Here is a 12,537-nt window from a genome sequence, read left to right on the forward strand (position 1 = left end):
GAAGAGAATACACTTCACCACATAAGGGTATCAAAACCAGCATCACAATTTATTCTTTTTTTTTTTAATTCACTTTACTATTTGATTTGATTTGATTTGATTTGTCTTTTTGTCCTTTTAGGGCCACTCCCGTGGCATATGGAGGTTCCCAGGCTAGGGGTCCAATCTGAGTTGTAGGTGCTGGCCTACGCCAGAGCCACAGCAACACCAAATCCGAGCCAGGTCTGCGACCTACACCACAGCTCACGGCAAGGCGGGATTCTTAACCCACTGAGTGAGGCCAGGGATTGAACCCTCAACCTCTTGGATGCTAGTTGGGTTCATTAACCGCTGAGCCACGACAGGAACTTCCCACAATTTATTCTGAGTAAATAACAATACATCTACACTATGGACTATTTGTCAGGTGTTAAAAGCAATAAGTACATTCTAAATATTAGGGTCTAAGAAGTTCCATAGTAATAAAAACTAACACTAAAAAAGCACTGGTAGAGTTCCCATTTTAGCTCAGTGGTTAAGAATGCGACTACAACCTCTGAGAAATTGCAGGTTTGATCCCTGGCCTCGCTCAATGGGTTAAGGATCCAGTGTTGCCACAAGCTTCTGCGTAAGTCAAAGATGTAGCTTGGATCCAGTGTTGCCGTGGCTGTGGTGTAGGCCTCAGCTGCATCTCCAATTCAACCCCTAGTCAGGGAACTTCCATATGCCACAGGTGCCGCCATAAAAAGAAAAAAAAAGCACTAGCTGTGTAGTATCGGCCTAAATATTTTACGTATGTTGTTTACTTCTCAAAAAGACTTTACAAGGGAGAAACTAATATTTTAAGCATCATACAGAGATAAGAAAATGCAGATACAGAGAGGTTAATTTGCCTCCCCAAGGTCACACAACTCATTAGGGGGAAAAGCTAGGCTCTGGTTCCAGAGTCTGTGGTCCTAGCTAGTGTGTGACAGAGAGGAACGTGCACAGTATAATTCCATTTGTTATGTGTAAAGTCCTCATAAATAAACATACACTTATATATGCCTTTGTTAGCAAAGAGAACAGCATGGGTGAGAACACATCTGAGCATCTGCATTGGTTACCTCAGGAGGCAGAAACAGAGAAGGACAGGACATGAGGCTAGACCCTAAGTTACTGTCTATATATGAGTCTTTGAATTGTTTAATGACAAGTTTATATTACTTTGGGGTTTGTTTCACTTTATTATAGTTGATTTACAATGTTCTGTCCATTCCTGCAGTACAGCAAAGTGACCCAGACATACATATATACACATTCTTTTTCTCATATTATCTACTACCATGTTCTACCACAAGTGATTATAGTTCCCTGTGCTATACAGCAGTACCTCATTGCTTATCCATTCTAAACATGATAGCTGCATCTACTAACCCCAAACTCCCACCCCCCTCCATACTCCCCTTTAGCAACCACAAGTCTGTTCTCTATGTCTGTGAGTCTTTTCTGTTCTGTACATAGGTTTATCTGTGCCATATTTTAGATTCCACATATAAGTGATATCATGTGGTATTTGTCTTTCTCTTTCTGACTTACTTCACTTGGTATGAAAATCTCTAGTTGTATCCAAGTTTCTGGAAATGGCATTATTTTTTTCTTTTTTATGCCTGCATAATTAAATAACTATTTTTTAAAAGAAAGAGAAAAAAAATTACTTTTCTTTTTAGGGCTCCCCCTGCAGTAACTGGACATTCCAGGGCTGGGGTCAAATCGGAGCTGCAGCTGAGACCTTTGCCACAGCAACACTGGATCCAAGCCACAGCTTGCAGCAACCCCCTGAGTGCAAGGCCAGAGATCAAACCCATGTCTTCATGGAAACTATGTCAGGTTCTTTTCTTTTTTCTTTTTCTTTTTTTTTTTTTTGTCTTTTTGCCTTTTCTAGGGCCACTTCCCAAGGCATATGGAGCTGTAGCCGCCGGCCTACGCCACAGCCACAGCAATGCAGGATCCTTAACCCACTGCACAAGGCCAGGGATCGAACCTGCAACCTCATGGTTCCTAGTCAGATTTGTTAACCACTGCGCCACAACAGGAATTCCACTATGTCAGGTTCTTAATTTGCTGAGCCATAATTTTTTCCCGAGAAAATTTTATAGAATCTCTTGAGACGGATTTAAGTGGAGCTTCAGTGTGATTTTCTGGCATGATTGATCCCCTTAATTCTGTTGAACTCAGACTAGGTCTGACTCTGAAATAGAAGGTCACAGGAAGGCCATAGGGGTTCAAGAAGCACAGATCTAAACATTCTGATGCTAAATGGAGAAATATTTACCTGTCTGCCTGGGTGTGCCTGTGAGTGGGTGTTTGTAGGTGTATGTTTGCCTAAAACACTGTTTTTCTGGCATTTGGTCTTCTACTTTGATCAGTTTGTTACACTGTAACTACTTCCAGTTATGAGGCTGATGCAATCAATGGAGACCTACAAAAGGATCTCTTGGATAACCTCATTGCAGTAGGGTGCCTGAATGAAGCTCTAAGGATCTTTATTCCCAACAAGTAGTGAGCATGTGAAAGTTCTCCCCAAAGAGAGTTTTGAAGTGACTATTTCTAGAAAGACTCCTGTTCACCAAAAACTATCATCTTTTTTTTATAGTAAGTGTTCAAGGACATTCAGGAACCTTCTGCTTAAAGGCTAAATTCTAACCAGATGTTAGAATAACTGAGAATCAAGAATCTAGAGGAGGAGTTCCCGTCGTGGCGCAGTGGTTAACGAATCCGACTAGGAACCATGAGGTTGCGGGTTCTGTCCCTGCCCTTGCTCAGTGGGTTGATGATCCGGCGTTGCCGTGAGCTGTGGTGTAGGTTGCAGACGCGGCTTAGTCCCGAGTTGCTGTGGCTCTGGCGTAGGCCAGTGGCTACAGCTCCGATTCAACCCCTAGCCTGGGAACCTCCATATGCCAAGGGAGCGGCCCAAGAAATAGCAAAAAGACAAAAAAAAAAAAAAAGAATCTAGAGGAGAGTTACAGTGTATATACATAACACACCTGTACAAAATAAACACAGTGGGATAGCCAGATAGACAAAGAAATGATAACAGTAGCTAACAATTACCCAGGGCCTGCAATAGTCAAATCACTGTGCTGAGCATTCGGCATGGATCGCCTCATTTAATCCTCATGGTAAAGCTATGAGAAGATTCCACTCTGTCCTCTATTTTGTAGATGAGGCAACTGAAGAGTAGAGAAGTTCAACTTTTACTGAGTAATACAGATAATAAATGGTAGATCTAGGATGTGAGCCAGGTAGTGTAGCTTGGGAGCCGAATTTAAGCTCTGTAATACCTTCTTCAGTGGATCTATACCTGAGTCAGCTATCTACAGAGCTACTTACAGATGAGGCATCTTCTCAGGATAGTGCAACACCTTAGAACACAGATTAAGCAGCCAGACTCCCTCAGTTCAGACCCCTTTCCTGCCACATACAAGCTGGATAACCTTGAGAAAATTATTCAACCTCTCTAGGCTTCAGTTTTCATTTGTAAAGTGAGAATAATATTGATACCAACCTCACAAAATTGGAGTGAGAATTAACTAAATTAATATATACATAATTAATAGTAAATGACATAATAAATACCAAGTAATATATGTAAAGAGCATTTCTTTACGTAGTAAACACCCAACATGTTAGCCAGTGTTATTTCAGTAAAGCAGATGATCCCCCACCCCAAAAAAGAAGATGATCCCAGAAATGTCTAAAATTTTCTCTTGCAAGGAATGTATTAAAGAATATGTCTTCTAGTTCTGCGTCACTCTTAGTTTAAGGTGCTTAACCAGGCCTTTATTTGTCACTATTGTGCAAGTGGAAAAGTTGGGAATAAACACCATATAAACCAAGACTTTTAATTTCAGACCTTCTCTGTTCTTCAAAGCTACCCCGTGACATGACTTACTTGGAGAATCTGAATTTTGTGGGGAGAATGACTTCTCCAGGGAATTTGACTCTTTTTGCTCCATTTTCTCTGTGGTTGAATCCAGCTCCTCTTTCTTTATTTCTTTTTGCTCATTCCATTCCTGATTTTCCATTTTGTTGGTATGAGTCTGGTCAGATTCTTCCAGCATCAGATCTTTTTTACCTCTGACAGCCCAGTGCATTGACTACATTAAATAAAAGCAGACATATAAAATTGATATTACATAGTTTCTATATTTAAAGTTCAATATGGGATAACACCAGACCTACTATTACAGTGCTGTGCTGATGAACAAAATGTTAAACTTAACTATCTGCCAGGTATTAAACAATTAATTCAGATATTAATCAATTAATCCTCACTGATTTGGAAGACTAAGAATATAAGAAGAAATCCACAGCCTCATACAGAGCCAAGGGACCAACATCAGAGAGATTCAATGAATGAGACATTTCTTCAGAAAGTTAAACATAAAATTACTGTATGGCCCAGCAATTTAATTCCTAGGCACATACCCAAAAGAACTGAAAGCAGATATTCCAAAGAAAAAATTGACAAATGTTCATAGCAGCACCAGTCACAGGAGTCAAAGGTGGGAATAACCCAAATGGCCGTCAGCTCACAAATGGATAAGCAAAAATGTGGTAGAGCCATACCATGAAATATTATTCTGCCATAAAATAGGAATGAAGTACTGCAAACATGGATAAACTTTGAAAACATTATGCTAAGTAAAAGAAGTCAGATATAAAAAGCCATACATTGGAATTCCCTGGTGGCTAAGTGGGTTAAGGATCTGGCACTGTGACTGCTATAACTCTGGTTATTGCTATGGCACAGGTTCAATCCCTAGCCTGGGAAATTCCACATGCTGCAGGCGCGGCCAAAAAAAAAAGCCACATGTTGTATGATTCCAGACTATACAAATCCATACAGATATAAAGCAGATTAGTGGTTACCAGGAGCTGGGGGAGAAGGGAACAGGGCATGATTGCTAAGAGGTACAGGGCTTCCTTTTGAGGATATGAAAAAGTTCTGAAACTAGGTAGTGATGATACACAAACAACATGGTGAATGTATTTAATGCCACTGAATCGTTCACTTTAAAATGGTTAAAATCCGAGTTCTCTTGTAGCACAGAGGGTTAAGGATCCAGTGTTGTTACTACAGCAGCTTGGGTCATTGCTGTGTGGGTTCAGTCCCTGGCCCAGGAACTTCCACATGCTGAGGCACCACCCGCCCTGAAAAAAAAGGTTAAAATGGTGAGTTTTGTGTTATGTGTATTTTACTAACAAACAAACAAACAAAAAGGCTGTGTACCTTGAGCCGTGCCAGAGATTAAACCTACTATTATCGTTAACTATTTTAACTATTTCCACACTGCTGTTGTCACCTTCCATCCAGCCAGGATCCATGCAGACTCAGTAAATATTAGAATTCTGGATTATAGATCTTCTCTTTAAGAAAAATCATGGCACAAAGCAGGAAGTCAATATTTCCTGTGAAACGTTTGTCCTAACTTTAAGCAGATTTTCTTAAAGTCCATTTGCCATCAAATAATGAGAACTTTCTAAATATCCTTCCATTTGGGTTTTTTTTTAATGATAATGTCAACGTGTGTGTATCCTCTGAATGGAAGGTTTCTGGAAGGAAACACAAAAACTGCAGTAGGGACTTTCCAGGAGAGTAGAGCAGAACTGGGGTCTGGAATAAGAATGGACGTACTTTTTATTACTTATCTTATTGTACTATCTTGACTTTTTTAAACAAAAGTGTCATTTTATTATAGTTATCATTTATAATTTTTAAAAACTGGGAACCGTAAATCAAGTGTTGGGCATTGCCCATGGATTTATGGTATAACTTTTGTGGGGTTTTTTGTTTGTTTGTTTTGGGGTTTTTTGTTTGTTTGTTTGTTTTTTGTCTTTTTGCCTCTTCTAGGGCCGCTCCCTCGGCATATGGAGGTTCCCAGGCTAGGGGTCTAATCAGAGCCGTAGCCGCCAGCCTACACCAGAGCCACAGCAACTCGGAATCCAAGCTGCGACTTCGACCTATACCATGGCTTACGGCAATGCTGGATCCTTAACCCACTGAGCAAGGCCAGGGATCGATCGAACCTGCAACCTCATGGTTCCTAGTCAGATTCGTTAACCACTGAGTCACGATGGGAACTCCTCGGTGGTGTTTTTTTGTTGTTGTTGTTGTTTTAACTTTCGTATTTTTAGACAAACACAAGATCCAAAACCCTTGAAAACCCTCCCCAGAAACCTGATACCCTAGAATTGTGTCCAATATTGCTGGTGGACCGTGGTCCTTTGCCAAGTGATTTAACTATAATTTTTTCAGAATACCTCTGGCTTCTTTTGTTTGTTTTGTTTTTTGTTTTTAGGGCCACACCTATGGCATATGGTGCCCTGGGCAGAAGTTGGCAACCCCAGTATTCTGACATAGGTTATTTATTTATGTATTTTGTCTTTTTAGGGCATATGAAAGTTACCAGGCTACAGGTCGAATTGGAACTGCAGCCGCTGGCCTACCCCACAGCCACAGTAATACCAGATCCTTAATCCCACCAGATTCGAGCCATGTCTGTGACCTACACCACAGCTCACGGTAACACCAGATCCTTAACCCACAAGCAAGGCCAGGGATCGAACCCACATCCTCATGGTTACTAGTCAGGTTTGCTACTGCTGAGCCACAATGGGAATTCCAGCTCTGGCTTCTGACGGTGCATAGGGGGTGAAAAGAAATCCTAAATTATAACCATTTTATTGTCAAAATGGTATAAGAATATACCCTACCTAAAAACCCCAATGGTAATGTTTATCTCCAGAAGGATAGTGATCTAATAGGTGACGGATGATACTAGGTATGATAATTGTTATTAATTTCTCTAGAGTAGTGAGTGTGAAAGGATGAAAAAATGAAATGCATACACACAGAAAACAACAACTAAAATGTTATAGAGGAAGGGGAGGTGTTCACATGAAGAAGTCACTGTGAGGATTAGAGCAGAAAGGAAGGAAAGGAAAATTACAGAAAGTCTATCAAATGAGGTACAAAACATATAAACTTGGTACAGGGGTTTCAGAGTTCACTGAGGAAGAGAAACAAAATGTGAGAGGAAAAATATTATTTGCTCATTTAAAGTGGGAAGATATGCATCTCAATATTTTTGTACCACTATTAAAAATAAATCAGAACCAAATGCTAGCCCAGCACAATATTTCAATGTTGCTTACAAGACAAATGATGCAGCCTGTAAGATCTAAAATGTAATTATTATAAGACCTCACCCAACTCATAGTTAAGCTAAATTCTAAGAAGAAGTGATATGTTTGGAGACAGGAAATTAGTATTTAATAGAAAGACATTGGCAGTATAAATTAGACCAGGGATTTGGAGAATTTTTGAAAAATCCACAGCTGACTTGATATTAGCAGTTAAAATTAAGTAACAGAGTTCAAGGGATCATTAAGAAAAATGAACTATTGGAGTTCCCGTCATGGCGCAGTGGAAACGAATCCAACTAGGAATCATGAGATTGCAGGTTCCATCCCTGGCCTTGCTCAGTGGGTTGGGGATCCAGCGTTGCCATGAGCTGCGGCCGAAGATTCGGCTCAGATCAGGCGTTGCTGTGGCTGTGGCTGTGGCTGGCAGCAACAGCTCCAATTAGACCCCTAGCCTGGGAACCTCCATATGCCACAGGTATGGCCCTAAAAAAACCAAAAAAAAAAAAAGACAAAAGAATTAGTTAACATTAAATTATATGCTTTATTTTGGAGTTCCCATGGTGGCGCAGTGGGAACAAATCTGACTAGGAACCATGAGGTTGCGGGTTTGATCCCTGGCCTTGCTCAGTGGGTTAAGGATCCAGCGTTGCTGTGGTATAGGCTGCAGACACGACTCAGATCTGGCATTGGATCTGTGGCTCTAGTGTAGGCTCTCGGCAACAGCTCCGATTAGACCCCTAGCCTGGAAACCTCCATATGCCTCAGCTGCAGCCCTAAAAAGACAAAAATAAAAAAAAAATGAACTATTAAAAAATAGAGTTCCCATCGTGGCTCAGTGGTTAATGAATCCAACTAGGAACCATGAGGTTGCGGGTTTGATCCCTGGCCTTGCTCAGTGGGTTAAGGATCCGGCGTTGCTGTGAGCTGTGCTGTAGGTCACAGATTTGGCTCGGATCCCCCGTTGCTGTGGCTCTGGTATAGTCTGGTGGCTACAGCTCCGATTCAACCCCTAGCCTGGGAACCTCCACATGCCGCGAGAGCGGCCCAATAAATGGCAAAAAGACAAAAAAAAAAATTTAATAAAATAGCAAGGGTCACTAATTCAGTAACAATTACAGTGTGTCACACTCAAGAGTATGGAAAGGAGTTCCCGTCGTGGCGCAGTGGTTAACGAATCCGACTAGGAACCATGAGGTGGCGGGTTCGGTCCCTGCCCTTGCTCAGTGGGTTAACGATCCGGCGTTGCCGTGAGCTGTGGTGTAGGTTGCAGACGCGGCTTGGATCCCACGTTGCTGTGGCTCTGGCCTAGGCCGGTGGCTACAGCTCCGATTCAACCCCTAGCCTGGGAACCTCCATATGCCGCGGGAGCGGCCCAAGAAATAGCAACAACAACAACAATAACAACAACAAAAGACAAAAAAAAAAGGGTATGGAAAAATGGTTATGTAGAGTTGCCAGAACAATGTTTATTTAGTCAGGGTTAACAAGGAATTTTGGATATACACAATGTAAAAGACAAAAAATCTTATTTTTGAGTATGTGAAGCTAAGTCACTATTTTTTTAAAGATCTTCTCTACTTATTTTGTGTATATATTCAACAAATTTATGGCTAGTCCTTCATAAATATTAACCCACCTTAAACAAATTATATGAATATACACTGCATTCCAAAATGAGACAAAGAAAACAGTTTACATGTTATCTAGAGTGGCTTTAACTGTATACTCTGAGAGTTTTTGCATTGTTCTTCCCCATTACATCAAAGACCATCCCTCACTGTTACAGGTTTTTTATCAGTGAAAAAACAATTTGCTCAAGTCTTCCTAAAATAAAAACTATTATGAAAGAATCTAGGGAGTTCCCGTTGTGGCTCAGCAGTAACGAACCCAACTAGTACCCATGAGGACTCGGGTTTGATCCCTGGCCTCGATCATTGGGTTAAAGGATCCAGTGTTGCCAATGAGCTGTGGTGTAGATCACAGACACAGTTTGGATCTGGCATTGCTGTGGCTGTGGTGTAGGCCGGCGGCTGCATCTCCAATTCAACTCCTAGCCTGTGAACTTCCATATGCAGTGATGCAGCCCTAAAAGACAAGTAAAAAGAAGAAGGGGAAAGAATCTGTTTATTTTCTTTTTTAGGGCTGCACTGAGGCACACGGAAGTTCCCAGACTGGAGGTCGAATCAGAGCGGCAGCTGCCAGTCTACAACACAGCCACAGTAACGTGGGATCATCAGAATTTGAGTGAGAGGGGTGGTTTGTGTTTTTTTTTTTTTTTTTTTTTTTTTTTGGCCACATCCACAGTATGTGGAAGTTCCCAGGCCAGGGATCAAACCTGTCCTACAGTTGCAACCTGCACCACAGATGTGGCAACTGCCAGATCCTTAACCCGCTGCACAGGAACCTCCCAGAATTTTTAATGGGAATGATTTACAAATAATATACAGCTTTCTTTGATTAATCAGATCCTGTTTTTTAATTGAGTTTATAAACCTTGAGAGGAGAACAGGCTCATATGAACTAAAAAGATGGAGAATATGAATTTGCAGTGACTCAAAATTAAGCAATATTATATGAGCAACTTGAGATGCACAGTTATCAGAATGTCTAAAACAGTAAATGATAAAGGAAAGCATATCTATACACTGAATCGAACAGCCCAAAAGACTGACAAATGTAGTCAGAGGCTCCTCTGCCCCTGATCCAGTGAATTTCCCTTCACAGGATTTTATGGACACTGCATTATATCTAGATTCTATCAGCTTCTTGAGCTTCTCTCTCTTGTCTATTGACTCTTTAAACTATGTGAGTCTAATCCATGTGCAGCGTGAGCTTCATAAATTCACTTCATCCCAGAAAGGTACCTACCGTTTTCACCGAGTCACTCAAAGCTTCCCACTGCTGAAACGGCATCGAAATCTGGCTCCTTCGCCAGTGGTCATAGCGGGCTCGACTCGCTTCATTAGTCAATATCTCCTTTGCGTTCTGTAGTTTCTGAAAAGTCTCCACTAGAAAAGAAACCAAAAAGTGAGCACACTCTTTTGTGGGTTTTTTGGGGGGGATTGTCTTTTTTTTTTGTCTTTTGTCTTTTTTTTAGGGCCTTACCTGAGGCATATGGAGGTTCCCAGGCTAGGGGTCTAATCGGAGCTGTTGCTGCCAGCCACAGCAACACCAGATCCACGCCACGTCTGTGACCTACATCACAGCTCACGGAAATGCTGGCTCCTTAACCCACTGATTGAGGCCAGGGATGGAACCCACAACCTCATGGTCAGACCCGTTTCCGATGCACCACGACGGGAATTCCTGAGTACACTCTTTTGGAAAAGTTATTTTATACTCCTCTACAAACAAATTGATCTCACTGAAATATGTCACTGCTATTTATCAGCTTAGTAGCCTTGTGCCAGTTCATTTCATCAAGCTTTAGTTACCTTATTTGTAAAGCACATCCTAGGGACAAGTGAGGTTATATACATAAAGTACCTGGCTCACAGTTTATCCACTCCCTTTACTAAGCTCCAGTGATGTGCAAAGTGCTATTCCAAGTGCTGATGACACAGGGGTAAACAACTGACATAATCCATTTCACAGCATAGACATTTATAAACATTGGAAAAAATACAGCTTTGTCTACTAAGAAGAAAACTACCTTTTCTAGTGGTAGTGTGAGAGAGGATAATGAGCAGACAAGAGAGAGCAGGCTACTCCATTACGCTAGAGTGTAAATAGAGAACTTAAGGCAAAAAAAAAAAAAAAGAAAAAAGTGATTTACTGGGGTTCCCATTGTGGCTCAGTGGTAAGGAACCCAACTAGTACCCATAAGGATGTGGATTCAATCCCTGGCCCCAATCAGTGGGTTAAGAATCCACCATTGCCATGAGCTGTAGTGCAGGTCACAGACAGCTTGGATCTGGTGTTGCTGTGGCTGTGCCATAGGTTCCCCTAGCCTAGGAACTTCTATATGCCACAGGTGTGGCCCTGAAAATAAAAATTTTGAAAAGCGTGGTGATTTAGAGGAAGTAGAAGATGCCAGGTGTTCCCCTGGTGGCTCAGCGGGTTAAGAACCCAAAATAGTGTCCGTGAGTATGCAGGTTCAATCCCAGGCCTCACTCAGTGGGTTAAGGATCTGGTGTTGCCTCAAGCTACAATATGGGTCAGCAGATGCAGCTGGGATCCAGATCTGGCATTGCTAGGGCTGTGGCATATATTGGCAGCAGCAGCTCCAATTTGACCCCTGGCCTGGGAACTTCCATATGCCACAGGTGCCTCTGTAAAAAGAAAAAAAAAATGCTGGAGTTCCCGTTGTGGCGCAGTGGTTAACGAATCCAACTAGGAACCATGCGGTTGCGGGTACGATCCCTGGCCTTTCTCAGTGGGTTAAGGATCCAGCGTTGCCTTCAGCTGTGGTGTAGTTTGAAGACATGGCTTAGATCCGGAGTTGCTATGGCTCTGGCATAGGCCGGCGGCTACAGCTCCAATTAGACCCCTAGCCTTGGAACCTCCATATGCCGTGGGAGCGGCCCTAGAAAAGGCAAAAAAAAAAAAGTGCCAATGTGGCAGGAAGACACAGGGCCAGAAGAAAAGTGAGGGTTGGGACTGTAGAGTAGACAACGGCCTGGTAACCCAGGACCTTAGAGGTTATGCCAAGGGTTCTGGTCTGATTTTTTGTTGTAAGAGCAATAGGAAGCTATTGGAAGGTTTAAAACACAAGGAAAAACATAGTAGATGGTTGAGAAATGGTAGCTTTGTCACTGATCTATTTGACAAGATGGCATACAATAAAAAACTTTCAAGGACTGTTGGAAACACTTCCAATATTTCTGCTCCTTCATGAGGTTAAAACTAAGCAGGATAAAAGCCAATATACACAAATCAACTATGTTTCTATATATTAGCAATGAACAATCTTAAAATGAAATTAAGAAAATATTCCGGAGTTCCCGTCGTGGCGCAGTGGTTAATGAATCCGACTAGGAACCATAAGGTTGCGGGTTCGATCCCTGCCCTTGCTCAGTGGGTTAATGATCCGGCGTTGCCGTGAGCTGTGGTGTAGGTTGCAGACACGGCTCAGATCTCAGATCCCGCGTTGCTGTGGCTCTGGCGTAGGCCGGTGGCTACAGCTCCGATTCGACCCCTAGCCTGGGAACCTCCATATGCCGCGGGAGCGGCCCAAGAAATAGCAAAAAGACAAAAAAAAAGAGAAAATATTCCATTTACAATAGCATCAAAAAAATAAAGTGCTTAAGAAAGGTTAGTGAAAGAAGTGCAAGACTATACACCAAAAACTGTAAAACATTGTTGAAAGAAATTAAATATTTAAATAAATGGAAAGACATCCATGTTCATAGATCAGAAGACATAATA

General features: G+C 41.8%; 1 protein-coding gene across 2 annotated transcripts in view; it reads right to left on the reverse strand.

Moving 5' to 3' along the window:
- Positions 1-12,537, reverse strand: part of DNAJC12 (DnaJ heat shock protein family (Hsp40) member C12) — a 36,007-nt gene that overhangs the window by 3,453 nt on the left and 20,017 nt on the right. For both annotated transcript variants that reach the window (XM_047760510.1, XM_047760508.1), the window contains 2 exons: positions 10,039-10,178; positions 3,914-4,118 (listed from right to left, as the gene is read on the reverse strand). In XM_047760510.1, coding sequence (XP_047616466.1) covers positions 3,914-4,118; positions 10,039-10,178 — 345 coding nt within the window. The remainder of the gene's footprint in view (positions 1-3,913; positions 4,119-10,038; positions 10,179-12,537) is intronic.

The sequence above is a fragment of the Phacochoerus africanus genome, chromosome 15 (genome assembly GCF_016906955.1).
Source record: "Phacochoerus africanus isolate WHEZ1 chromosome 15, ROS_Pafr_v1, whole genome shotgun sequence".
Lineage (NCBI taxonomy): Eukaryota > Metazoa > Chordata > Mammalia > Artiodactyla > Suidae > Phacochoerus > Phacochoerus africanus.